This window comes from Halichoeres trimaculatus, unplaced genomic scaffold (genome assembly GCF_033239565.1).
Source record: "Halichoeres trimaculatus isolate MK-OKI-2021-1 unplaced genomic scaffold, fHalTri1.1 fHalTri1_scaffold_22, whole genome shotgun sequence".
NCBI classification, from domain to species: domain Eukaryota; kingdom Metazoa; phylum Chordata; class Actinopteri; order Labriformes; family Labridae; genus Halichoeres; species Halichoeres trimaculatus.
This window is the reverse complement of record NW_027437200.1, coordinates 24,441,136-24,468,072: the sequence shown is the minus strand read 5'-3', so window position 1 is coordinate 24,468,072 and position 26,937 is coordinate 24,441,136. Positions and strand designations below refer to the sequence as shown.

At 39.6% G+C, this 26,937-nt stretch overlaps 4 protein-coding genes across 4 annotated transcripts; all 4 read right to left on the bottom strand.

Moving 5' to 3' along the window:
- Positions 1 to 8,377: 8,377 nt before the first annotated feature.
- On the bottom strand, positions 8,378 to 13,363 carry LOC141811246 (L-amino-acid oxidase-like). The gene is made up of 7 exons (XM_074699228.1): positions 13,340 to 13,363; positions 10,739 to 11,002; positions 10,499 to 10,611; positions 9,695 to 9,896; positions 9,524 to 9,592; positions 9,281 to 9,417; positions 8,378 to 9,179 (listed from the first exon to the last, which is right to left on the bottom strand). The coding sequence occupies exons 1-7, from the start codon at positions 13,361 to 13,363 to the stop codon at positions 8,378 to 8,380; spliced, it is 1,611 nt and encodes a 536-aa protein (XP_074555329.1).
- A 1,769-nt stretch (positions 13,364 to 15,132) lies between these two features.
- LOC141811245 (low affinity immunoglobulin gamma Fc region receptor III-like) lies at positions 15,133 to 17,641 on the bottom strand. The gene is made up of 10 exons (XM_074699227.1): positions 17,611 to 17,641; positions 17,404 to 17,448; positions 17,033 to 17,308; positions 16,697 to 16,958; positions 16,524 to 16,612; positions 16,256 to 16,306; positions 15,968 to 16,066; positions 15,560 to 15,628; positions 15,316 to 15,377; positions 15,133 to 15,144 (listed from the first exon to the last, which is right to left on the bottom strand). Exons 1-10 carry the CDS (start codon positions 17,639 to 17,641, stop codon positions 15,133 to 15,135), a joined length of 996 nt encoding a protein of 331 aa, XP_074555328.1.
- Positions 17,642 to 19,893: 2,252 nt separating this feature from the next.
- Positions 19,894 to 21,182, bottom strand: LOC141811244 (low affinity immunoglobulin gamma Fc region receptor II-like). The gene is made up of 4 exons (XM_074699226.1): positions 21,014 to 21,182; positions 20,479 to 20,754; positions 20,151 to 20,396; positions 19,894 to 20,066 (listed from the first exon to the last, which is right to left on the bottom strand). The coding sequence occupies exons 1-4, from the start codon at positions 21,180 to 21,182 to the stop codon at positions 19,894 to 19,896; spliced, it is 864 nt and encodes a 287-aa protein (XP_074555327.1).
- Positions 21,183 to 23,655: 2,473 nt separating this feature from the next.
- On the bottom strand, positions 23,656 to 26,474 carry LOC141811243 (low affinity immunoglobulin gamma Fc region receptor III-like). The gene is made up of 9 exons (XM_074699225.1): positions 26,444 to 26,474; positions 26,237 to 26,281; positions 25,874 to 26,146; positions 25,532 to 25,793; positions 25,359 to 25,447; positions 24,761 to 24,859; positions 24,205 to 24,273; positions 23,849 to 23,910; positions 23,656 to 23,667 (listed from the first exon to the last, which is right to left on the bottom strand). The coding sequence occupies exons 1-9, from the start codon at positions 26,472 to 26,474 to the stop codon at positions 23,656 to 23,658; spliced, it is 942 nt and encodes a 313-aa protein (XP_074555326.1).
- Between the last annotated feature and the right edge of the window lie 463 nt (positions 26,475 to 26,937).

The window sequence follows — 26,937 nt, the reverse complement described above, 5'->3', positions numbered from 1 at the left end:
ACATTCTTCTTCTTCTACATTTTCAAAATAAACTTTCATGCATTCATTCATTCATTGTTATTATTGTTTATTCTTTAAATACTTCTTAAGAGCAGTTTATCATCAAGTTTCATGAAATTTCTTTTTGATTTTACTAGACTCAATGAGCGGCGTTTATTTTCACTGTTACTGGCCCTCATTTATCAAAGTGTGTATGGTGGAAAAAGGGTGTAGGCTGAAATCCCACACCAGCAAGAAATATCAATAAATCGAAATAAATCAGAAATGAACTCTTTGGTAACTGACTTTGATGTGACGCCAAGAATGAATCTAACAGCTCTCCTTTCTTCTGCTAATATATAAAATACATCTCTTAGGAAAAAACAGCTCAGGATATTTCTTTAATTAGTTTACTTTAAAATCAGAGAGGCCATTTGCAGCTATTAAATACACTCCCATGACCACAGAGATGTATCTGCAGAGAAAACTGGATCAAACTTCAGGGTTTTTTTGAAACCCTTTAAACCGTAAGGTTTCACAATTGGCTGACTTTGAAATCACACCACAACAAAAGACATGAAACAAAGCACTTTAGATTAAACAGGGGAAACTCAGCTACAATCAACATCAAGTCATACTTCAACCAGACTTTCTGTTTCTGATTCACCATGAAGATTACTGTTTCACTCCTGGCAACGGTGTCAAAAAATTCTCAGCTGTGCGTGAAAAAGAGGACTATTTTAAACAAAACGATTTATTTTGCAATTGAGCACAAGTGACACACTTTTAGGCCAGGCTAAAAAATGATGACAATCAAGTTAACTGAAACTAATCTGCAGCTTAACCAGATTGTTATAATGACTATATTTTATAGCTCTAACAAAGACGGGTGTAAAATTATACATTTGTCACATTCACAAAGCACAGGCAAATGAAAGAAAAGTGACGTGTCTTAAGGCTGGCTTCATAACTATGGCAAGGTTCCAAACAACTTGCTATAACCACTTCTAGACACTAGATGGCCTACTTGAGTCAATAACATATAATAAAGCAGTACATCAACATCCCGTGACATGTGATTTTAAGTTTTTTTTACTAAATCTCTCCATCCAGATATATCCTAATTCGGTGACTAATTATATATTTCTTTAGGTTTTGAATGTAACTGAATGCTGTTGGGACAGAAAAACTGCAAAGGTACTTTTTCTACAGGGAAAACTCACAGGAGGAACTGATAAAGGAATGGATAAAGAATTGGATCGATAAGCAGAAAGGGCATAAAATCTTAACAATACCCATCCCTAGGTCTGGCTCCGCTCATTGTGTCTGTTTGTTGTTGTAGTCAAGATAAATACCACCGGTTTTGATATGCTTTGTTTTATTTTGAAAGTCCCTGAGTGTTTTCATGTGGTTTCCTTATACTACTTCCTGTTTGATCTGCTTCTGTAAACTGATGCGTCACATTAGGATGCTTGCACATCTGACGTGCCCGGCTCTAACTCGTTCATATCAGGTTGATAAATGAGGGCCACTGTGAGCGGAGCATGCCTCGCAGACTCTCTGATCATTGCACAGATATTTTCAGTGACGTTATTTGTTTTTGATCCTAATCTGCTTCTGTTTCACTTCTGTCCTGTGAAGGTCTGTTTGGAAAATGTCCGTCAACTCCTCGTCCGTCTCCAATGGCTCCCACGGCTCCCACCTGATTACGAGCATAGGTATAAGTGGGTACATAGGCATTAGCATGTCCATTGTGAGTGTCGTCCTTGTCCTTCCTCTCTCCATCACTGTCCTGCATGTGGGCTTCCAGAGGTGGAAGCAGAAGCGAGCATCAGTGAGTTTCTCCGACTTCTTCACTTACAACTTGGCAGTCATGGAGCTGATGGGAGTAGCGGGCCGTATCATCTCAGTTTGTGCCCAAGCCAGCCCTCTCTCAGTGCTGCTCTCTGTTGGACTCTATACAGTAACTCTCCCCTGGAATGGACAGATGCTCTTCCCAATCCTAACCAGCGTGGATCGCTACCTGGCCGTCGTTCACCCAATCACCTACCTGAGACTCAAACAGAGGGCTGAAATCCGCTACGCCTGCACCGCGGGTGTTTGGCTGATATGTGTTGGAGGGGTGGCTTCCTTGCCTTTGTTGGATCTCAGACCAAAGTACTTTCTTGTACCATGTGCTTGTTTAATGGTCGTTCTTCTCCTGACATCAATTTTCTGCAGCATTTCCGTTCTCCTCGTCCTGAAACGCCCACGTCTGGGGGATGCTGGGAGGGACAGGGTGCAGGTAGACCAGTCCAAGCAGAGGGCCTTCAACACCATCTTAATCATAATGGGCGTGATGACGTTGAGGTTTGGGGGGACGCTGGTCAACAACGCAGTATACACCTCACTATCAGGGAGAGCTAAGTTAGATTATCCAATGGGTGCAGTTAATGAGTTGGTCCTTCTGCCAAGCAGTCTGGTGTTACCGCTGCTGTTTCTGCACAGAGCGGGAAAACTGCCAGGCTGTCCACACAACGCAGAGTCAGGGTGAAGTTACGGTCAAAGGTCACCTGGTCTCAGGCTCAGCTTTCTAACTCTGCGTGATGCTCGAGCAGCTACGTGTCGGTTAGCACAGAGCAGATCACCTCACTGATGAATCTCTTCTCTTTCTCTCTAACAGCATTAACACACAAACCCAATATGCTAAACAACGCCTCCAACTTTCACGAGGTCCACTGTTCAGACTCTTTGGGGGCACTTTATATCGCCACTGCCTTCATCATCACAAGGAGCCTCCTCATCCTTCCTCTCAGCATCTACATTCTCCACCTGGGTCACCAACAGTGGCGGCAGCAGCGCTCCTTTGCCATGACCAGTCACTCAGATATCTTCACCTACCACATGACTGCTCTGGATATGTTTTTCGTAGTCACAGCTTGTGTTTACGTCTGTGGAAGGCTCAGTTTGCACCCAGAAGTGATGCTAGCAGGGATGTATTTGCTCAGCATAGTTCTGCCCGGACAGACGTGCCTTCATGTCCTGACCTGTGTGGAGCGGTACCTGGCTGTGGTTCACCCTGTTTTGTACCTGAAGCTGAAACAGTCTGAGGGAATCCGGATCAGGAACATCAGCATACTTTGTGTTTGGCTTTTTTCCATCACGTGGGCTGGATTAACAGCTCTGTGGGGCACTTTTCCCTTCATCCAATTTTTCTCTTTAATAGTCGTTGCTTTTACTATCGTCTCTGCCTGCAGCCTCCGAGTCCTCTGTGTTCTGATTCGTCCAGGGCCGGGGGAAGTGGGCGGGAACAGAGACAGGGTCGATCACTCAAAGCAAAAGGCTTTCTACACCATCCTGGCGATAACGCTGTCCTTGTGTTTGTGGTTCGTGGCCTCTCTTGCTGGTCTTGCTCTGGATGTATCGCCTCTGCTCAGTGATGATACAGGGTGTGTGGTGCTGGCGTCAGTAAACTGGTTTAGTCTTCCCAGTAATTTGGTTCTACCTCTTCTGTTTCTACACAGAGCGGGGAAACTACCCTGTTGTCACTAAAAAATGAGTTTGAAAGATGGCTGGATTTTTGAGTCTTAAAGCTGAAGAAGGTGGTGGTTAGAAAATCTGTTTCTGTAAATATTCATTATTTTTTTGTGTATTAGATAAGTTTGAGTTTATGGATTTTACTATTTCCTGTTTCTGTGATTATTCAGTGTCTATATATGTGAGTGTCTATTACTTATTTCAAAGGTATTAGTTAGATTGTCTGGGCATAGTGATATTCACAGTTTATCTTTCTACGTTTAATGGTTCTGTGGAGATGTTGTGTCTGCGAAAAGCTCTTAAAATTTTAGTTTGTTGATATTGACCTTTGTTTTTGCCTGTTTTTTATGACATATAATTTGTATAGCAGTCTTTGTTTCTGTAAACATGTGATCCATGGATATTCACTAAATTCATTCTGGAAAAACTGGTGTACCACAGGGATTGATTCTAGGCCCACTTATCTTTCTATATATATAAAAAAAAACATGTACAAAATAGGTCTGGTATTAGAACTATATATATATATATATATATATATATATATATATATATATATATATATATATATATATATATAATTTATTCTTTATTTATTTATTTATTTTATGTATTTTCAGATGACCAAACCAGCTGTGCTTTACACTACATCATGTTTTTATTTTTATTTATTTATTTATTTATTTATTTATTTATTTATTTATTTATTTATTTATTATTATTATTATTATTTTTATGTTATGTATTTTCTTACGATCAAACGAGCTGTGCTTTACACTACATCAGGTTTTTTTTTTTTTTTTAATTAATATTATTTATTTATTTATTTATGAACACCAAAATTTGGTCTTTTATGTAAAATTTCTATTAAACAAATTATTTTGGAAAAGAAGTGCTTCAAACCCTATATTCAACTAAAAAAAACTGTTAAATTGTTCCAAGTATTCTCAGTGGGTGACTGGTCAGGACAACAGGTTGGCCTGTTTAGTGGAGAGAGCGCTCCCAGCAACCTGCTGTTTAAAAAGAGACGCAGAGTTTGCATGGCTCTACTGAATTTGACTAAACACCGGTCCTGATTTGTTTCTTATTTGTATCTATCAAAAATGATGAATAGGTGGAATATTTGACAGACACAGCTGTAAAAAAAAAAGAAATAATACACAAAATCTTCACAAAGAAAGTGACTTCTTTGTTTTTTTTCTTGAAACTTGAAATAAAGATAAATATAAATGTTATAAATGATGATGCAGAATAATTCACGTTGAACAGTTTAACCAAGCAGAGTTGAGACTTTTCCCAGTGTTCACCTGCACTGACCCTAAATCTAGGAAAATTTTACTGCCATGATTTTCAACATGCAAATCTATGAAGTACGTGATGTAGTTGAAAGGTCCATTATTCCTATGACGTGCTGAGCAACCTACATCTCTGCTGCTGTTACTTGGACTATATGCAGGGGATGAACAGAAACACTAACAAGGTGAGTGTCTTTCTGAATTCAGATATTCGATTTCAATCATTTTTTCAAAGCAGTTCATTCATATACTTACATCTATCCTCTTAAAAATATAATACAAACAATATTTAAAAAAAAAAAAATCACAATAGTCACTTGATATAATTTTGTTAAGAATTTGAACAACAAGCAAACATAAATAACAGCATAAAACACAACATTAAGTGCAATATTGTTCTTGATAACATTTTTTTTTTTTTTCTAGAAGAGATGGCTGATTCGAGTGTTGAATCAAAGCACAGATTTTAGATCAGCTTTAGGGTCCAGTAATTCAAAGTTTTCAAGGTGTCAGGTGAAGATTTAAAGTAGAAATCATTAGAAACAAACAGATAAATGAAAATGAAATGTATGGAGGTTGTAATATCAGAATTTGACACTTTAAATTTTCATTGAAACATGTTTGAAATCAGAGAACAGATCCTGCAATAATCAGATGTTTTACTCAAAACTTGAAAAATTATTCACGTGTGGCCGTTATCCTCTCCAACTGTGAACAAGCAAAATGTTAGGCACTGAATTTCCTTTTATATCAAAGAAATTGTTTTTAAACTTAATATGCAAATCATGCTGAGAGGTCTGACCAGTCCATCCATGCTCGACACTGCTCGGCCTCAGGGTTGGACAGGGGGGTGGAGCTAATCCTGGTTTTCATTGGGCAAAAGGCAACGTACCTTCCTAACAGGTCGCAGATAAAAGGCCTCAGTGGTTTTGTACTGGATGTGTAGAGAAACCTCTTCATATTCTTCTGTCTCTCTTTGCTCTCTGCAGGTACATACTGTACACGAGCCCAGCATGACCAACACTTCATTTCACGCCCACGGCAACTTTATGATCGACTGTTCAGCCTCCTCACACGGATTTATGATCTCCATCGCCTACATCATCACCAGGGCCATCCTCCTCCTCCCTCTCTGCACCTACGTCCTCTACCTGGGCTACCAAAAATGGCGGCAGCAGCGCTCCTTTGCAAAAGCAAGCCACTCAGATATCTTCACCTACCACACCTGTGCCCTGGAGATAAACAATGTAGTGGGAGGGACGGTCTACTTGTCCGGCCACAACAATCCACAGATAATGGTGGCAGGGATGTGTTTGGCCACTACTGCTGTGCCTGGACAGATATGCCTCCACATCCTGACCTGTGTGGAGCGGTACCTGGCTGTGGTTCACCCTGTGTTGTACCTAAAGCTGAAACAGTCCGGGGGAATCCGGATCAGGAACATCAGCATAGCCTGTGTCTGGCTCTTTGCCTTCTTGTGGAGTGGGATTTTGGTTGTAGGGGATGATTTACTCTCTCACAGCAATTTTTTCAGCTTATTGGTCGTCTCTTTAGTTATCATCTCTGTCTGCAGCTTCCGTGTCCTCTGTGTTCTGGTTCGTCCAGGGCCGGGGGAAGTGGGCGGGAATAGGGATGGCGTTGATCACTCAAAGCAAAAGGCTTTCTACACCATCCTGGTGATACTGGCGCTGCTGTGGTTGTGGTTTGTGGCTTTTATCGTTGGTCTTCTTTTGGACAAGTCATCACCAAACAGCAACAATACGGGATGCCTGGTTCTGATCTCGGCCAACTGGTTTAGTCTGCCTGGTTGTATGGTTTTACCTCTGCTGTTTCTGCACAGAGCGGGGAAACTAGTCTGTTGTCAGTAACACACATCAGTTCTCAAATATTTAAACACATTATTCACATCAAGAGCACTTAGACCAGAACCCAAGAGATCGATGAAAAGAAAGATGATTGATGGGGTTGAAGGTGGGGAGAGCAGCAGCAAAGCATCATTGACTGTACAGAGCGTAAAATATAAATTGTAGACACGACCTGAACATTCCCTTGGTCTGCAGTCTGACTCTGTATTGATAGCAGTCTTATGTATCCGGGGTTGTAAAGGGCTGGAAAAATTCTGGTAAATTTCAGGAAAGTTTGCTGTAAATTCCCATCAGAACTTTTTCTTGGGAATCTGGGAAGTTTCCAGAGTTTTGTTGATGTCAACTCAAATGAATTTCTAAAATTTTGAGACATTGAAGATGACGTCTAGACAGCAGTCAGTGAAGTCATTGATAAGGTCCAGGTCCTTGATAAGTAGAGAGCATGGCCTAAAGAGATGCTAAACTGAATATTTTTGAATGCTTTGAATCCTTTATTGCGTATTTTAAAGGTATTAGTTAGATTGTCTGGGCAAAGTGATATTCACAGTTTATGTTTCTACATTTAATGGTTGAAATGTAAATTACCCATTTTCATTATATTTCTGTGTAGCTGTCGTGTCTGTGAAAAGCTCTTAAAATTTTAGTTTGTTGATATTGACCTTTGTTTGTTGCCTGTTTTTTTTACAAATGACATATAATTTCCATTGCAGTCTTTGTTTCTGTAAACATGTGACCCATTGATAATAACTCAGTTCATTCTGGAAATACTGGTGTACCACAGGGATTGATTCTAGGCCCACTGATCTTTATATAAAAAAAATGTATAAATTTGGTCTGGTATTAGTCATAGTTTTTTTTTTACTATTATTATTTTTTATTTTATGTATTTTCTTATGATCAAACCAGCTGTGCTGTACACTACATCAGTTTTTTTTTATTCTTTTGAGGGAATCTTTTGGGGACACAAGGAATATGTCCAGGCTTTTGCAAATACTTGTATCTTCTTTAATTTTTCACTTTTCATGGTTTTTGTTGTTCTGTGAAAGAAACTTGAAGTTCGATAAGTGCACAGACATATTTGCATTTATGTCTATTGAGAAAATTAATTCAAAATGTCATTCAAAATATTGCATTAGACTTGATGACCAAAAAGCTGTTCCTTGGTGCTATCAGTGGCTGCCTGTTGCAGCAGCTCTCTCTAGATGTATTTATTTTTCTAGTTGACACTTATCCAATTTGTATATTATTGAATGTTTTTCACTTTATACTCTATTGTATTTCTGCTGTGACTGAATTTCCCTTTGGGGATTAATAAAGTACATTTTATTGCACTCTATTCTGTTCTATTTTCATGCATGTCTGTCTATAACAAGCCAAAATGTTAAATATCGATAGAAGTATATGACCAAGTTAATTTAACTTCTCATGAACAACTGTTATTACCCGTGGATTGTTTCCAACTTTTAAGATTCTCAAAAACTTTGCAACCTTAGTTAAAAACATCTTTCAGCGTTAATAGTATGACTCTTATTAATCACAATCATTAAACAATAATAATTAGAAAAAAAAAATCATTTAAAGAGTCATTTGTTGTGGAATCCCCTTCCTTACATTGCTGACACCACATGGAAGATCACCAGTACTGCTTGTTGCCAGTTGAACCTATTTGATCACTATAAAACCTGGCCTCGTTTCCCCAAACAAGAACACTAACATGAAACCCTAGAGCTCATCTTTGCGTTGACTTTCATCCAACTCTTTGTGGACCTCCTTGTTGATGTTTGTAGCTGCCCTGATTGCTGATTTCATGGATGTCTCAATCCAAGCGTGTGGGAAAGCAGTGTGTTCCCCAGCAAAGTGCACCCTGCCCTCCCTCCTGAAGAGCTCTTTGGCGTACTCTAGATGCTGGTAGGGGGTGAACAGAGCAAAGGCGCCCAAGCTGTAAGGGTCCGAACTCCACTTTTTCACCACCACCCCTGTGCACAGAGACCTGACATGCTTGCCGTGGATCTTTTCCAGGTCTCTCAGAACCAGATCTTTCAGGTCTTCATCACTCGCACCCAAAAAGAGGAGAGAGTCATCGGACCAGGTGTAGGACGCCAGGAGGACTCCGATGGTGTCGTTCTGTGGGAAAGTGTGGCTGGGGTAGTAGATGTATCGAGAGGGCCCATCCGTGATGCTCTTCCCTCCACGGATGCCGTCCTCCAACCAAAACTTCTTCTTGAAGGTGAGGATGATTTTAGTGGAGCTCTCATAGTGGACTCCTCTCAGCGCCTCCATCTTTTCTGGAGAGAGGGGTGGATTGAAGTTGATGTAGAGGGCAGCTTTGGCTGTGGTGGTCACCAAGACAGCGTCAGCGTGAAGGTCGGTCAGGCCGCACTTGTTGCCCGTCTGGTATGACACAGTTACTCCTTTAAGGGATTGGCTGATGCGTTTCACCTTGGTGTTCAGGAGGATGGGGACGTCAAGAACGTTTAAGAAAGCAGTAGTCAGGAGGTCCGTCCCGCCCGTCACTTCATCGTATCTGCACAGGAAACATGTTGGTTACAGTGAAACCAGCTGATGGAGGCAGGCACATGTTCTGGACATGTTAATACACAAATGTGACATGTCAGCTGGTCTTACGTGGTCTTATCACTGACGTCGCTCTCGATGTAGATCATCTCAGTCAGTGCCAGATGCATGAGGCTCTGTTCGTTCAGCAGATCTCCAATCATGTCCACCGCCCCTGGACTCAAACCTCCTTCTTCTTTCAGATACTCCTGACAATCAACACACACATTAGTCTTCAACCCCAACACCTGATTGGTTACCTCAACTGTTCTCCTCTCCTAAACCTTTCCTACGGTGGAGAATATCGTGGTTTACCTTTACAGAATAGTGATCATATTTCTCCAGAGCAGCTTTGCAACCTTTTGCCTCGACTTCATCTTTCACCTGTGGAGAAAATCAGATCAACTGGAACCACGGACCACCAGAGGGGAAAGTTGCTATGGCGTGAATACATAACGGATCATAATGGACCTTTCCCACTCATACCTTCTTCAGAGCTTGCTGGAGGAGCCGGTCGGCTGATTTTCCTCTTTCACTTTTGGACAGGTTATAATTCAGGATGCCAGGGTTTGCTTTCACTGCGTACGTCCTCTTCCTCAGCCCATGGACCAGGTAGAAGGTGTTTGGGTCGTCCATGGTGAATTTATTCAGCTCAACCCCAAGTTCTTTAGCAAACCACCGGACGATGCTACAAAGCAGTTAAGACAGTAACCATAATAACAACACTTAAAACACTTATGTATCACTATGAGTACAAGACATTTGCATGGTATACTTCTAAAACTGGGCTGTGAAAAGGGCTGAAAGCTTGAGTTTCTGTCTGTACAAAGATGTTGCTGCTAGGGTCAAGGCACATTCAGCATAAGCCTGGATTTTAATAAACATCCTTCAGTCCAAACAGTTTTAACTTTAACAGAGTTTCATCACTAAGGCCAATGAGGAGCTCTATGACAGGGAGTGGAGTTTGTTCTGTGAGTGCATGGATCGTCTCCAGACACTATCGCTTCCTCACAAAAACCCAAAACATGATCATCAGGTTAATGAGTTGATATCAACGTCCTGTAAATGGTTGTCTGTCTCTAAATGTTAGCCCTGTGATTGGCTGCAGACCTGTTCAGAACGTACCCCGCCTTGTGCCCAAAGAGGGTTGGAGAGAAGCGCTAAAGATCACTTTTTTTAAGGCAACCAGGTTTCCCCAGATTCTTCTAAAGAGACTGAACTAATCCAGGCTGACAGTCTTCACCCTGAGCCAAAACAGACATTACTCTGTGGACAAACATGAAAACTCACAGGTGGAAACTTGGTATCCTCATGGCTCCCATCTCAGCATACCAGCCCTCCTCTTCATTCCTGTAGGTCTCTACCCGTCCTCCAACGCGACCGCTGGCCTCTAACAGAGTTACCTGTTCCACATGGATAGATATGCGCTTGTTAACTTGTGTCACTTTGGATTCATGATGAAACACGATGGGGAAAAGTTTTCAGAGGGAACACAGAGTGAAGAGCTTTCTGTCCTGGTGATATCTGTACCTTGTGTCCTGCGTCTTGCAGTAACTTGGCAGCCGTCAGCCCAGCCACGCCAGCACCAACGATGGCGACATGATGAGAAGAGTTAATGTGTGGGAGACCGGTCTGAACGGTCTGCAGCAGGTCGTGATAATCTTTGTCCTCTAAACAGTCAGAGAGGTGTTCCTTGACTTTGCTGGCTGCAAAGCTGCTGCAGCACCAACTGAGCAGAAACAAACAGACAGCATCTGGAAACACACCGAGAAAATAGCACACATCAAAGTCTTTCTGTTCCCAGCAAGTGAAGATACTTCCAGTCTCTGCATTTAGTCTGAAACTGTAGGCAAGGGCCTTCAAACTTTTGTCAAAGAAGTCAGCAATGAGCTATTTTTTTTTTTTTTTTTTGGCTTCAGCTGTGCTTTTTAGTAGAGAAGTTCATGAGTCATGTTTGATGAAAGAGAAGGAACTCCTTCTTCCTGTAAGGGTCTAAACCACAGACGAGGAACAACCTCAAGGAATTTCTCTAGTTCATATTTTGTTGATGATCATATGACATTGCAGTTTCACATGCCTTTTATTCATATATTAAAGGCTGCAATAGTGTGTAATACTCACATGACTTCCTTTTCACAAAGCTTGGGCCCATTGCGGTTGGTACGTTGTTCCTCTTTTGTTTTTAACAGCAAAAGAATCTAGTAGACAAAAAAAAAAAAAAAATCAAGGAAAAGATTTTTAAATCTTGGAAACTTTGACACAAAGTTGCGGCTAAGATGGTGACAGTGCGTGAACCTTCACCCTGAGGAATGAAACGTTAGAGGTTTTATCTACAGTTCAGTTTTTACACCATCTGACACACTTTACACTTCACACTTAATTTGATCTACAGGTGATAATTCATTGCTATCTTCTCAGTGTACAACAGTCAGTCAACAACATAAATATTCAATCTGTCAAGGAAACATTTTTTCAGCATGAGACAAAATTAAAAAATAAACAAAAAAATTAAACAAAAATAAATAAATAAAGATGAGTAAGACAGGAAATAATGTCCTCTAGATAAAGTAATTTAAGGTTATTTAAAATGGGTGTGGTCTGTGTTTGAGAGGTTAGGTAGTGATTACAGTTTTTAGGCCTGAATGCATAAGAGAGAATCCATTTGAAAGAACATGAAGAACATGATCAAACTGAACTGAAAGACCAAATCAAAAAAAAATTGCAACTTTTGCAGACAGTGCAAAAAAAGCAGAAGATGCAAAATGTCAAAATATACAATAATAACACAAATAACAAGAAAGCACAAAATAACACAATAGAAAATATGTAATTTAAGTTGGAATGGAAAAATAGAATAGAAAATTCTGAATATAAATAAAAACAACCGGGATACTTTCCCGCCTTTAGTGAGTCACATGACCAGTTGCAACTTTCAATCAGTGTGTGACATCATCACCAACTGTTGCCCTCTCAGCTGCACTACTTTGACTTTTTGTGTAGAGGCCTAACTGCAGCAGCTTGTGTGGAGCTGGATCCTCCTTTCCCATTCATTTTAATGGGGGGAGCTGAAAAGGCTTTTTTGGGGTTCACCAACTTTGAGGGCTTGTTGTTCAAAAACTGTTTGAGAAACAACTAATTCCTGCATAAATTTTGTAAAGCAGGGTCAACTCTCTCATCTTAGTGGATTTCAAGCTGATACCATTTATGGCCTAGGAGGAGATCATTTTTGAAAAAAGCCCAACTGGGGACAGTTTTACTTTGAAAGGCACATTGCCGGCTTCCTGTTTGAGAGAGGTTAGGAGTGTCAGTGTAGAATTTGTGTGTCTCAATGAGACGAACATTTGGACGTTGGTTTGATCTCACTACGACATTCCTACTGCCCCTGAGAGCTGTTTTAGTGTGCCTAGGTGGCGCTATAGAGCACATTTTGGTACGTTGGTGGTGAGTTTTTGTATTGTATCAAATTTTTTACTGAATCTAAAGTTTGTGCTGATTTTGATAATAAGAAGAAAGAAACGGCAGAAATATAAAAGTGTCCTCTCCCTTAGTGTGAGAATTAAGCTTCAGCTCAGTGTTTACGCTGAATGTAAGCTGTGAGTCAAACACACATATATATCAGAATCAACAGTTTCAACCTTTTGTTTATAAATGATGCTTTCTTCTGGCATATCATTGTTCTACCTATAATCAATTATCAGCTCCTTGGTTTTTGAAAACATTAAATCCAAAAATGTATCTTCACACAGTTCCACCAAAGCCGGTAAGGCCGACTGTTATCGAGGCTTTGGCCTTGAAGAAGACTAAGGAGGATGAAGAATGTTAGCATTTAGCCCTCTGACTCTAGCCAGCTGGTCACTCATCATTTGCCAAGTATACGAGTTAAAACAAATTTGTCAGATGGAAAAATCATACGCCTTTGTATTTTTAGTGATGTTTTAAAAGTAGTAATTATAAAACAGCCAATAGAGACTTACCGTAGAGCAGCTTGTTCATGAAAATCTCATGATGCACTGGTTTGGGGTGAAGTCAGAGCTTTTATAGTTAATCATGAGTGCTGGGATTAGCCCATCACCACACTCCTGACCACAGTGTGTCTGACTGTACGTGTTTTCTCTTTTGTTTCAGTTTTACCAGCTCTTCCACTGAAGGTCCCATGATCTGCCGGGAATATTTCTGTTACTAAATTCCTTCATCGCTAAGATGGGTGTATCTTTTAGGGAACTTGTCAAAATGAACTGCAGTAAGAAAGTGCAAAAGGGATTACTCATCCATGACTGTTTTGGTTTTGTTTGTATTTCTATTCTTTCTATGCTTTCAGTGATTCTGATGTTCACTATCTGGGACTGTGACAAATAAAGAGTGGTATGCGGTCCAAATCAAAAATCAGCTTTACATTTGTTCAAACAACGGGTTCAATGTTTGTTTCAATGTGCAGTTTGCATTTCTGTTGGTTTCATTTATATGAAATTTCAACCATTTTTTATTAAATTCAAGAATCAGCTCCATTGAGTTTTCAAACCAATTGAACATAAAATTGTGTAACCCCAGAACATGACAAGTGGTAAATAATTTACCATTCCAAATACATCTTGGTTGGTTTAAAAACATTTAAATTTTTTCCAGTGAAGAAGGCTGATCAAATCATAGTCATATGAACTTTTTTGCGCAATATCAGATTTTAATGAGGAACACTTGCTAACCCATGTGATATTTATGGGTTACACCAACTGACAATGTCTATCACACATCTTTAGCTAACTCAGTTAGCACACTAGACATCCAAAATAAGACTCTCTACTCTGGTATAATCACCGTACTCCAGTACAAGTCAAACTTTGTGAACATAAAACCAAATCTAGTTTCACTGATTATAATTTTTGAGTGATGTAAACTGGCAGTTTGGTTAAACCTGGATGATAAAGCTGTTTGCTGAAGAGAAGTGGTGGCTGCGTTGTGCTAAAGGTCACAAATCCTTCATGTAGTTATGAGTAACTTCCTGTTTTTCCTCTTGATCTTGGCCTACCCGGTTCTTTTGAAACTGAAACATTAGACCAGCTGTTACGTGCCAGACGCCAAGTAAGTTGACACTATTTCTGGAGCTTTTATGTCTTTCTGAGCCATCAGTGACCACAGTGTAAAACAAGTCATGTCAGAGGCAAACAGTAGTCGTAGAAGTTGTTTATTTTGGTCTTGATTAACAGTTCAGCTTTCCAAGAATCCACACAGACTTTGCACAAACTGGAAGTTAAAAAAGACAAATAATAAAAAAATAAAAATAAATATGAATAAAATGATTTTACTTTAAGGAAAACCTTTTTGCCTTTTCATAAATTATTAACTGACAAAATTGTCATTGAGTTATGACGTTTTGGGCTCAGTGTCTTGTTGCACAATCTAGTTATTATATTTTTTGAGCTGTTGTTACATATCAAGCTCCAACAAGGCTTGAGTAAATGTGTGTGTATGAGGAACAGTGAACAGACCCAATCAGTTTGACCACTGCACATGATCAGCAAAGTGAACTCCATGTGTTAAAAATACACCCTCTATAAAGGTGACTTTGTAAAACTCATGTGGTGTGGTCTCTGTGAACACACTCAGGGTGTTTGCTAAATGCTAAAGGTATCAGTGTGTCGGCGGTTGACCACAACCAGCAGATGGAACAAACAGGTTTCACAGGTCGATGATAATAAACACAGCAACTTCAGAAATAGACACGAGGCAACGGGTACCTGCAGAAACCAGACACGCTCTCTGTGAAAACATTTATTCATTCAAAGATTCACATGTCAAACAGGATAAACACAGATGAGCTTTAAAAACTTCATTTCAGCACCATGAGGCTGAACGTGTTGTTGTATGATCAAAGCTTTAAACTGGATTTAAAAAGGGCATCTTTTTTCCACCAATGCTTCAGTCAGAGGTCACTCTGCAACCTGCAAAACACATCAGATAACAGAAAAATACAAGTTACATCAATGAAATGAATTATAGTAAAGCAGTGAAATACGTTTCAAATTTACATTTTTAGTTTTTGAAACATCAACACATCAGTCCTTTGCTGTTTATTTCACAATAATCTAATGCTAACACACAATCAGTCTCACCTCCTGGATGGTGGAGTAGAAGGAATCCTGTGTTAGAGGCTGGCTGGGTCCAGGTGAGTGAACTGTTATCGCGTTGAAAACAGGTGTGGATATTTAAATGAAAAAAAAACAGTAATTTCACTCTCTGTCCTAATTTCCACAGCATTCAAGGTCATGAAAAAGTGATGTTTTCAAAAATCTCTTTCAAAGAAAAAAATCAGATTGTGTGATTTCCTCATTCATGTGGATGGAGTCAAAGTCTCACCAGGTTGATGAGTGTCAGCGAAGTCATCCAGAGTGTAGTAGAGAGCTCCAGATGTGTCATCATGGTTTTCTGACAGAAAGATATCCAGTATGTTGATAATGTTGACAATGGTATCTCTTGACATTTGTCGTTATGCAGATGACACCCAGTTCTTTCTCTTGGTTGAATCAGATGCTCTGTTTGGTTTTAAATTCAATTTTTTCACAACTATGATGAACTGAAATTTAACAGATTCTAAACTCAGGTTTTAAAACTTTTTGCTTTGCTTGTTTTGGATCATATTTATGTAAATTTTATGTCTGTAACTTATGAGCTCAGAGGGTACTTTGAAGGGGATCATTGCAGAGAAAGAAAGGTTTGAATTGATGATGTTAACTATAGTACGCATTCAAATGTCTGGTAAGGTACCTTTCTTCTTTCGCTTCTTTGAGACCACAGCGTACATTTCTTTGTCTTCACGGGCTCTGTCGGCCTCTACAGAGATGGGAACACAAACACAAGAAGATGCTGTAGATGGACACAAACATAGACCATGAAAGTTAGACATAGAGTTTCATTGGATGTTGGAGTCAGTAACATTGCTTCTCTTTGTATTTCCAGATTTTGATGACCTACTTCAGAGCATATTGCTGGAAAAACCATATCAACAGACTATTACTTCTCACCCATTGATCCCCTGATAGTACCTGTTCCTACCTGTTCGATCTGTAGGTGGGCCTAACTTCAGTGTTGACAGAAAGATGATTACTGCAATGCACAGGAGAAAAAATAACCACATCATTGCCAAACATAGAAAAAGAGATGATGTTTTTTCAAACAGAATCAGAAAATAGATCTTGAGCATATTAACAGCAAACTATTTACTGGTTTGCACTGAAGTTAATTAATATGCCCTGGGAACTGAACCACAGCTACAGTAACGAACGCCTCCAGGGCTGAAGTCTTCAGGAAACTGGAACCGTACCTCTGTGCCAGTAGCCTTTGCCAAGGTGAAGTAGTCCAACCACCAACAGCAGAGCCAACAGAGCGCTGGTAACAATCCATGGGGTTGAACTGGGGCATGTCTGGACAGGATTTCCTGGTTTTCAACATTTCAGAGCTTCAGCACACTTTTATTTCATGGTTTAACATCTGAACCATGGATGTGTCTCACCTTCCACAGCCAGCCAGCTCTCTGCTGATTCTCCACCTCCAGAGAGTTTACACTTGTAGCCTCCTCTGTCACACTGTGACACTCTGGGGATGATCATCTGTCCTGTAGACCTGCTACCAATGAGGAGGCCATTTTTATAAAACTCAGCTGAGGAGTTGGATGGAGTCATCTTGTTTCTGCAGTGCAGAGTTACAGCTTCTCCCTCCTTCACAGGGAGGGCAGGACTCTCCAGGATGACTGAACCAGCTGAGCAACACAGGTTGACATTTCATTTTGAAAGGAAACAGTTCGTCAGTAATTGTTGTCATTCGCTAACATACCAGTTACAGTGATGTTGAAGCTGTTGCTTTTCTCTGTCTTGGCAGACTCACACCAGACCTCTCCACTGTCTTCAGGATAAAGATTAGAAACATTGCAGGAAGTCACAGTTGATTTAAAAGTACTTGTAGTATCACATGAGAGTATTTTTCCTTTGGAATTATAGAAAGTTTTCAGTCCAGTTGAGCCACTGAAGTCCTCACAGTGGAAGAGGACAGAGTCATATTCAAAGAACTGCAGCTTGTTTGGTTCAATACGAAGAAACACTGAACAGGAAACTGCCGGGAGAGGAACAAAAAATTTTCAATCTTCAAACAAGAAACAAACAAACAAAAAAAATAAACAAACAAAACACTAAAAAATTCGAACTCACCAAATTTCTGATCATGTGTGCTCAGCAGGAACAACATGTGAACCACTGGAGACAAAATGAGTCTCTTATAAAATCTACTTTCACTGCCAACTTTGTCCATTTTCAACTTCTGAAATTCTACAGAATTCATTTTATAAATACCCTCATTTCCTCAGAGAACTTCTACAATACTCTGTTCTTAACAAAATGTGACAAAGTCAGACTCACTCAGTGAGACGCAGAGACTGGGGACGTCCATGTTGACTGTTTGAAGCCTTGAGATGAAATGAAGTGTAGGTGAGTCGAGGTCTCTTCCTGTGTGCCTCGCTTCTGCTTTTCAAAAGTAACGTCTCTCATGTAGAAATAAAAGCGCTAACCACGGACAGAGCTGCGGTCATGGTGGACAGTGTCTCACTTCTTCAATCTAGTACCACCAAGTCCGAACTCCGTTTAAAGAAATGATTTCAACTGTTACAAAGTGAAACTTTTATCAAACACGTTTGGTTTGACAAAAGAAAATGAGTGAGGAACACTTTTCAAAAAGAGTTGAATATTTGTATGTAAAAGTGTGATTTAGTGTATTGGCTCTGTAATGGCAGCTGGCCTTCCATTTGCTTATGTGGTATATCAAAGCCTGAGGCAGGGAGAGCAACAGCAACAGAGTCACAGGTGAGTGACATTTAATTCAAGATGTAGAATTTGTAGAACTGAAAGAGACTTTTTTAAATAGAGGAAATATCTATCTATCTATCTATCTATCTATCTATCTATCTATCTATCTATCTATCTATCTATCTATCTATTATATTGTATCGGTCTGTATATATATATATATATTTATACATATATATTGTATGGAAACCTGCTGCCTCATATCACTTAAGTTTTTACACAAGCTGATACTACAGAGGTGAAGCTGCTCTAACACCGAACTTGGTTTTATGCAGTACCCACATTAAGTGCTTCTCAAAATCACTAGTTCTCATAATTTGTTGTGATGGTGTATGGTTACTGTAAGTGAAGAGGGAACACAGTGGATTTGAGACCATGTTGAACATTAAGATGTGGCACAGGTAGTACAGGCTGTCTGTGCTCCTCATGGCACAGACCATGTGTCCAATGATTTTTACAGTGGGTTTAATATTTTGTATATAAATTATTGAGATAAAGTGAGGGGCAATGCTATGTTGGCCATTTTCAAAATGAAGTGTAAAAGTGATGAACTGATTAGAACTTTATTGAACCATAACGAGGACAGTGTTTTGATTGGAGGACAGACAGACTGACATATCAGTGTACAGCAGGGTGATCTCTTTAGTGTCAGCTCAAGTAAAAACTGAAGTGATACAAGGCAACAGGTTTCCACCTCATTTTCTTGTTAAGTCAACTAAATCAGGTAAAGTGTGTGTGTGTGTGTGTGTGTGTGTGTGTGTGTGTGTGTGTGTGTGTGTGTGTGTGAGTGAGAGAGAGACTGTTGACTGTGGGTTATAGGTTGTGTGGGCGAAGGGTGGAGGGGTTGAAGGGCATGATGTTTGTTTTTTCAAAGACTGTGAAGCACTTTTTGTTATTTATTTTTTATTTGTATAAAATAATTGTAATGAAAAAATGCTTTATAAATACAGTGTGTTTGTGTGTGTGTGCGTGTGTGTGTGTGTGTGTGTATATATAAATATGCGTAAATATAGTTTACTTTAACAGAGAATTATTCTTCTCTTCTTTTCATTGTCTCATTTTTTTCACACTGTCACACACAGATACCCACATGACTACACTCTCATGCACACTCTACATTTATCAAACAGGCCCCATACTGCCCCCTAGTGTGCAACTCAAAAAAGAGTTTTTCATGTGATGATTTCAATTCGGATGTTTCAGTTTCATAAAAAAAAATAGCATTTTTTTTTTTCAGTTTCATTTTTCTGGTTGACAATTATGATTTTTTTTTTCTTTTTAAGTGTTCTTAAATATTTTTGGCACTACATTTTTTCATGATGCTGCTGTGACTTTGAATTTCCCTGTGAGGATTAATTAAGTACACTCTATTCTATTCTATTCTATTCTATTCTATTCTATTCTATTCTATACTATTCTATTCTGTATAGATTCAAACATCACACTGCTGTAAAGTCATTTTATCATTATAACTTTTTATTCATACAAGCAGGAAGTGAGACATGCTCCATGTACGTCACACTGTGGTCCAAGTGAACTTTTAAAGTTGGAGTGAAACACCAGAACTTTCCAGAACTTCATTGTCAAGCTTGTGTTTATCTTCATATATGTAAAGCACATAACTCAACATCATGTAACTCTTATCAGCATACATTAATCATTTAAAGTCTTTGATTTAAAAAAAATCAAAAACAAATTATTAAAAATGGTGTATGTTTATATTTACAGCGTACTTAATTGTTATAATTCTGTTATAAATGATCAAAAATGCACAGTATCATCAGTCATTATTTAAGCATGTGTAAGCATGAATGAACAGCATGTCTGAAAGCTTTTAGTCTATTCTTCCATTTCAGTGAAGGTGGACCTCAGTTGTTGTTGTTTGTCTCTGTGTTTGCAGCAGTGGAGCAGTCCCAGCATCACCATCAGAAGAATCACCATCACAACAGGAAGAAGGTTTCTGAGGATGATGAACAGAAGATCTGACGGCTGCTCCTTCTCTTTGGGACGTGCTCCTGAGACAAAAGCAATTCAGTTTAATGACATTTGAAAACTTCTGTTTGTGTTTTTACATCTGAACCATGGATGTGTCTCACCTTCCACAGCCAGCCAGCTCTCTGCTGATTCTCCACCTCCAGAGAGTTTACACTTGTAGCGTCCTCTGTCATACGTTAACACTCTGGGGATGATCATCTGTCCTGTAGAGCTGCTACCAATGAGGAGGCCATTTTTATAAAAGTCAGCTGAGGAGTTGGATGGAGTCATCTTGTTTCTGCAGCGCAGAGTTACAGCTTCTCCCTCCTTCACAGGGAGGGCAGGACTCTCCAGGATGACTGAACCAGCTGAGCAACACAGTTTGATATTACATTTTGAAAGGAAGCAAAACACAAGTTCATCTTTAATTGTCATCACTTGCAAACATACCAGTTACAGTGATGTTGAAACTGTTGCTTTTCTCTTTCTTGGCAGATTCACACCAGACCTCTCCACTGTCTTCAGGATAAAGATTAGAAACATTGCAGGAAGTTACAGTTGATTTAAAAGCACTTGTAGTATCACATGAGAGTATTTTTCCTTTGGAATTGTGGATAGTTCTCAGTCCAGTTGAGCCACTGAAGTCCTCACAGTGGAAGAGGACAGAGTCATATTCAAAGAACTGCAGCTTGTTTGGTTCAATACGAAGAAACACTGAACAGGAAACTGCTGGAAGAGAAACAAAAAAAAGTTTTATTTTTCAATCTCCAACAAATAAAAAAACTCACTGGAAAAATCAAACTCACCAAATTTCTGATCATGTGCGCTCAGCAGGATCAACATGTGGACTACTGGAGACAAAAAGGACAGTAACAACACAGCCCCTGACATGAAAGCCCAACTTTGTCCATATTCATTATTCCAACCCTCCTACGTCCAGGCAACTTCTGTTACTTTTACCAAAATGTGAAGAAGTCAAACTCACTCAGTCTGATGGTGAGAGCGCTGGCCTCCATGTTGGTGGTGTGAAACTCAAACTGAAGTGTAGTGCAGGTGAGGGGAGCTGTCTGACTTTGTGGCTCTCTTCTGCTGTTTGAACCTGGTCTTATCTCACAGATAGAAAACACATTGACCATAGATGGAGCTGCTGTCATTGCGGAAATGGACTGACTTCTTCAGTGAAGTATAACTGGGAGGAGAAAAGGTAAGAACACAAATGTCACCAGGCAGAGAGTATGAAACATGCTAACAGCTGTGCTAAGGCTGGAGCTGATCGCTACTACACTCATGGGCCACTTTATCAGGTAGACCTTGCTAGTACCGGGTTGGACCCTTTTGCCTTCAGAACTACCTTAATCCTTGGTGGCATAGATTCAACAAGGTCCTGGAAACATTCCTCAGAGAGTTTGGTCCATATTGACATGATAGCATCACACAGTTGCTGCAGATTTGTGGTCTGAACATCCATGATGAGAATCTCCCGTTCCACCACATCCCAAAGGTGCTCTATTGGATTGAGATCTGGGGACTGTGGAGGACATTTGAGTCCAGGGAACTCATTGTCATGTTGAAGAAAGCAGTCTGAGATGATTCCAGCTTTATGACATGGAGCGTTATCCTGCTGGAAGTAGCCATCAGAAGATGGGTACACTGTGCTCATAAAGGGATGGACATGGTCAGCAACAAGACTCAGGTATGCTGTGGACTTTAAACCATGCTCAGTTTGTACTAAGGGGCCCAAAGTGAGCCAAGAAAATCTCCCCCACACCATTACACCAGCAGCAGCAGCCTGAACCGTTGATACAAGGCAGGATGGATCCATGCTTTCATGTTGTTGAGGCCAAATTCTGACCCTACCATGGTAAGACCTCCAGAGCGGGCACTGTGGAGAAATGTCACTTGTTCAGCAAGGGCAGTTTGAAACCAACTTCTTGAAGCTAGGCTGAAGTCACACAGGGTATGGAAGAAGCTCTTCATCAACCAGAGGCAGAGGAAGACCCTGGTACTCTCTGCTAGGGATCAAGGATTGGACTGTTGGCGATTGGGTGAAGGTTCTCTTGGATGGATCCAAGAGTTGATGTTCACTCCAGCCAACTTCCTGGTTAGGAGAAGCCTACAAACCAGACTGTCTGACCCCTACAGTAAAACATGAGAATGATCTGGGGAATGGACCAGGTCAAGTCCAGGGCCACTCTTGCCAACAGTCTTCCTTCATCAGTTGGAAAACTCTTTCCTGACTCAAACGACTGGATTGTCCAACAAGGCAATGCCCTTTGTCAACTGAAAACCTGTGAACATCCAATTGGAGAACCACAAGCCCAAAACAAAGCAGATCTGTTTGGCTACAGTCAAAAATACTGGTTTTACTATCAAATACTCCCACAGTATTACAACACTCTTTTATCATTTCAGTATTTATATAGCTACATGGTTATAAACTCTTCCGTAACTCATGCTTTGCAGATGACAGGTTAGGTACTAACTACTACTTACCTAATTCTTAATCAATGCTTAATAGGATGCAGTTATTAAAGGTGTAACCTGCTTGGGTGTTACCTAAGGGATATACGTGTTACACTTTACAGTAAGGGTCCAAAAAGCATCAGATGTGTCATTGACTGTGGTTAAGCAATGCTTACAAGGCCTTTATTGAGGTTTCTGTCAGGTTACTGATGTTAAAGGATAACTTAATACATAATCCAACCTTTAATGCTTAACAATGCATTTAATAGCTCTGAACAGTACACGTTAATTAACTGCTTATTAATGCTTAACTAATGTGTTGATTAATGTTAGATAGATTATATACACATTATAAAGCTTAATAAACTTAAGAGTGAATGCTTCATAATGCTTTAACTAACATTAATTAAGGGACCCTTATTGTAAAGTGTTACCAATTATTATACTTTAAGAAAAAACATTTGGCTGCCCATTAAAATATAAATTGACAAAATTGTCAAACAGTTATGACGTTTTGGGCTCAGCATCTTGTAACACAATCAACTAGTTATTACATTTTAGGTATTATTTCATTTATAATTACTTTTTGGAATGTTGTTACAGATTCAGCTCCAACAAGGCTTGAGTAAATGTGTGTGTATGAGGAACAGTGAACAGACCCGATCAGCTTGACCACTACCCGTCAGTTTAACCACTGCACATGATCAGCAAAGTGAACTCCACGTGTTAAAAATACATCCGTTATAAACTTGACTTTGTATAACCCATGTGGTGTGATATCTCTGAAAACACTGGGGTGTTTGCTGAATGCTAAATGTATCAGTATGTGGGTGGTTGACCACAGTCAGCCTGTAAAAAGCTGCAGCAGCCCCCTCCCCCATGTGAACCCAACCAGCAGATGGAACAAACAGGTTTCACAGGTCGATGATAATAAACACAGCAACTTCAGAAATAGACACGAGGTAACAGGTACCTGAAGAGCTCAGACACGCTCTTTGTGAAAACATTTATTCATATAAAGGTTCACATGTCAAACAGGATAAACACAGATGAGCTTTAAAAACTTCATTTCAGCACCATGAGGCTGAACGTGTTGTTGTATGATCAAAGCTTTAAACTGGATTTAAAAAGTGCATTTTTTTCCACTAATGCTTCAGTCAGAGGTCACTCTGCAACCTGCAAAACACATCAGATAACAGAAAAATATAAGTTACAGCAAAGGAAATTTTGAATTATAGTAAAGCAGTGAAACACGTTTCAAATTTACATTTTTAGTTTGAGAAACGTTGAAAGTAGACTTTAATTTTTTTCTTGTTTATTTCACAATAATCTAATGCTAACACACAATCAGTCTCACCTTCTGGATGGTGGAGTAGAAGGAATCCTGTGTTAGAGGCTGGCTGGGTCCAGGTGAGTGAACTGTTAATGCCGTCACGTTGGATTCTACAGGGTCTGTGTTGAAAACAGGAGTGGATATATATATATATATATATATATATATATATATATATATATATATATATATATATATATATATATATATATAGTTGTTTCTATCTCTGTTCCCCGTTGACAGAGTTTCAGGTCATAAAAAATTAATATTTTTAAAAATGCCCCCAAAGATGAACTATGTGTGCAAATTTATTTGAGAAACAAAGAGAAAAATCAGATTGTGGGATTTCCTCATTCATGTGGATGGAGTCAAAGTCTCACCAGGTTGATGAGTGTCAGCGAAGTCATCCAGAGTGTAGTAGAGAGCTCCAGATGTGTTGTCATGGTTTTCTAACAGAAAGATATCCAGTTGGTTGATAATGATGAAAATAACATTAAATCAATCAGTTCAAGAATCACAGACTGTATTTAACATAAACTTAGTGTCAGTGAAGTCCAAAAATGATTTTTTTAACAAAGGACCTGAAAATTGTTGATGGTGGTTACCATTCAGCAAATGCAGATTTAAGTTAACCCATTAGCTTAGCATGCCTCTTTGCTAAAAGCTTAGCTATTCCTAAGATTGCAAAGCTTGTCATGTAAATATCTTGTAAGTATCTTGGACATTCGTCGTTATGCAGATGATACCCAGTTCTTTCTCTTAGTTGAATCAGACGCTTTGTTTGGTTTTAAATTCAGTTTTTTCACAACTATGATGAACTGAAATCTAACAGATTTTAAACTCAGGGTTTCAAACTGTTTGCTTTGCTTGTTTTGGATCAAAATTATGTAAGTTTGACATCTGTAACTTATGGGCTCAGGGGGTCTGATAAGGTACCGTCCTTCTTTCGCTTCTTTGAGACCACAGAGTACATTTCTTTGTCTTCACGGGCTCCTTCAGTCTCTACAGAGACGGGAACACGAACACGAGAAGATGCTGTAGATGGACACAAACATAGACCATGAAAGTTAGACATAGAGTTTCACTGAACTTTGAAGGCAGACACCTTGTCAACAAACCAGTGATTAGCTTTTCACTCATTGATAATCTGATAGTACCTGTTCCTACCTGTTCGATCTGTAGACGAGCCTAACTTCAGTGTTGACAGACAGATGATTACTGCAGTGCACAGGAGAAAAATCGCCAGGTCATTTCCAAACATAGAAGAAGAAATTGTGTTTTTTCAAAGAGATACAGAAAATAGATCTACTTCCTGGTGAACACATATCACAATTGTTTTGGAAGAGAATCTTGCACAAGGCTTATTAACAGCAAAATATTTAGTGGTTCCACCTCAGTCATTAGGTAGCAAACATTTATTTTCAATACCAAAGACCTCATTATGACTGAGAAACTAACACACCCTGGGAACTGAACCACAGCTACAGTAACGAACGCCTCCAGGGCTGAAGTCTTCAGGAAACTGGAACCGTACCTCTGTGCCAGTAGCCTTTGCCAAGGTGAAGTAGTCCAACCACCAACAGCAGAGCCAACAGAGCGCTGGTAACAATCCATGGGGTTGAACTGGGGCATGTCTGGACAGGATTTCCTGGTTATCAACATTTCAGAGCTTCAGCACACTTTTATTTCATGGTTTAACATCTGAACCATGGATGTGTCTCACCTTCCACAGCCAGCCAGCTCTCTGCTGATTCTCCACCTCCAGAGAGTTTACACTTGTAGTGTCCTCTGTCACACTGTGACACTCTGGGAATGTTCATCTGTCCTGTAGACCTGCTACCAATGAGGAGGCCATTTTTATAAAAGTCAGCTGAGGAGTTGGTAAGAGCTGTCTTGTTTCTGCAGCGCAGAGTTACAGCTTCTCCCTCCTTCACAGGGAGGGCAGGACTCTCCAGGATGACTGAACCAGCTGAGCAACACAGGTTGATATTAATGTCATCAGGAACAAAAGATGAGCTCATCAATAACTGTGGTTTTATGCAAACATACCAGTCACAGTGATGTTGATGCTGTTGCTTTTTTCTCTCTCATCAGATTCACACCAGACCTCTCCACTGTCTTCAGGATAAAGATGTGAAACATTACAAGAAGTCAGAGTTGATTTAAGCCAAGTTGTAGTTTTACATAAAGATAATTCCTTTTTGGTCTGGAAAGTTCTCAGTCCAGTTGAGCCACTGAAGCCCTTACAGTGGAAGATGGCAAGCTCATATTCAAAGAACTGCAGCTTGTTTGGTTCAATACGAAGAAACACTGAACAGGAAACTGCCGGGAGAGAAACAAGAAAGGTTTCAATTTTCAATCTATAAACAAAAAACAAAAACAAAAAAAAAAACAGTAAAAATTCAAACTCACCAAATTTCTGATCATGTGTGCTCAGCAGGAACAACATGTGGACCACTGGAGACAAAAAGAGTCCCTCATAAAATCTACTTTCACCAACAACACTGTCCATTTTCAACTTCTGAAAATCGACAGAATTAATTTTATAAATACCCTCATTTCCTCAGACAACTTCTACAATACTTTGTTCTTAACAAAAAGTGACAAAGTCAGACTCACTCAGTGAGACGCAGAGACTGGGGACGTCCATGTTGACTGTTTGAAGCCTTGAGCTGAAATGAAGTGTAGTTGTGTGGAGGTCTCTTCCTGTCTTCTTTGTTAAACTAATGTCTTAAATGGAATTAATAGTGTTAACCACAGAGAGCTGAGGTCATGGTGGAGAGTGTCCCACTTCTTCAGTTTCACTGAGTTCACACTGAGCTGAAACAAATATCAACTGTAACAGAGTGAAACCTTCAAAAAACATGTTTGGACTGACAAAACAACACCCATGAAGAACATCTTGTCAAAAAGAGTTGAATATTTGCATGTAAAAGTTTGATTTAGTGTATTGGTTCTGTAATGACAGCTCTCCTCTTAAATTATCAAAGCTGAGGCAGGGAGAGCAGCAGCAGCAGCAGAGTCACAGTTTTTCAAGATTCACCCAAAAATAATGTTGCTCAGAAGCAAAGAAAAAACATAGAGAGGAATTTTAATAAAAGATGAAGAATTTT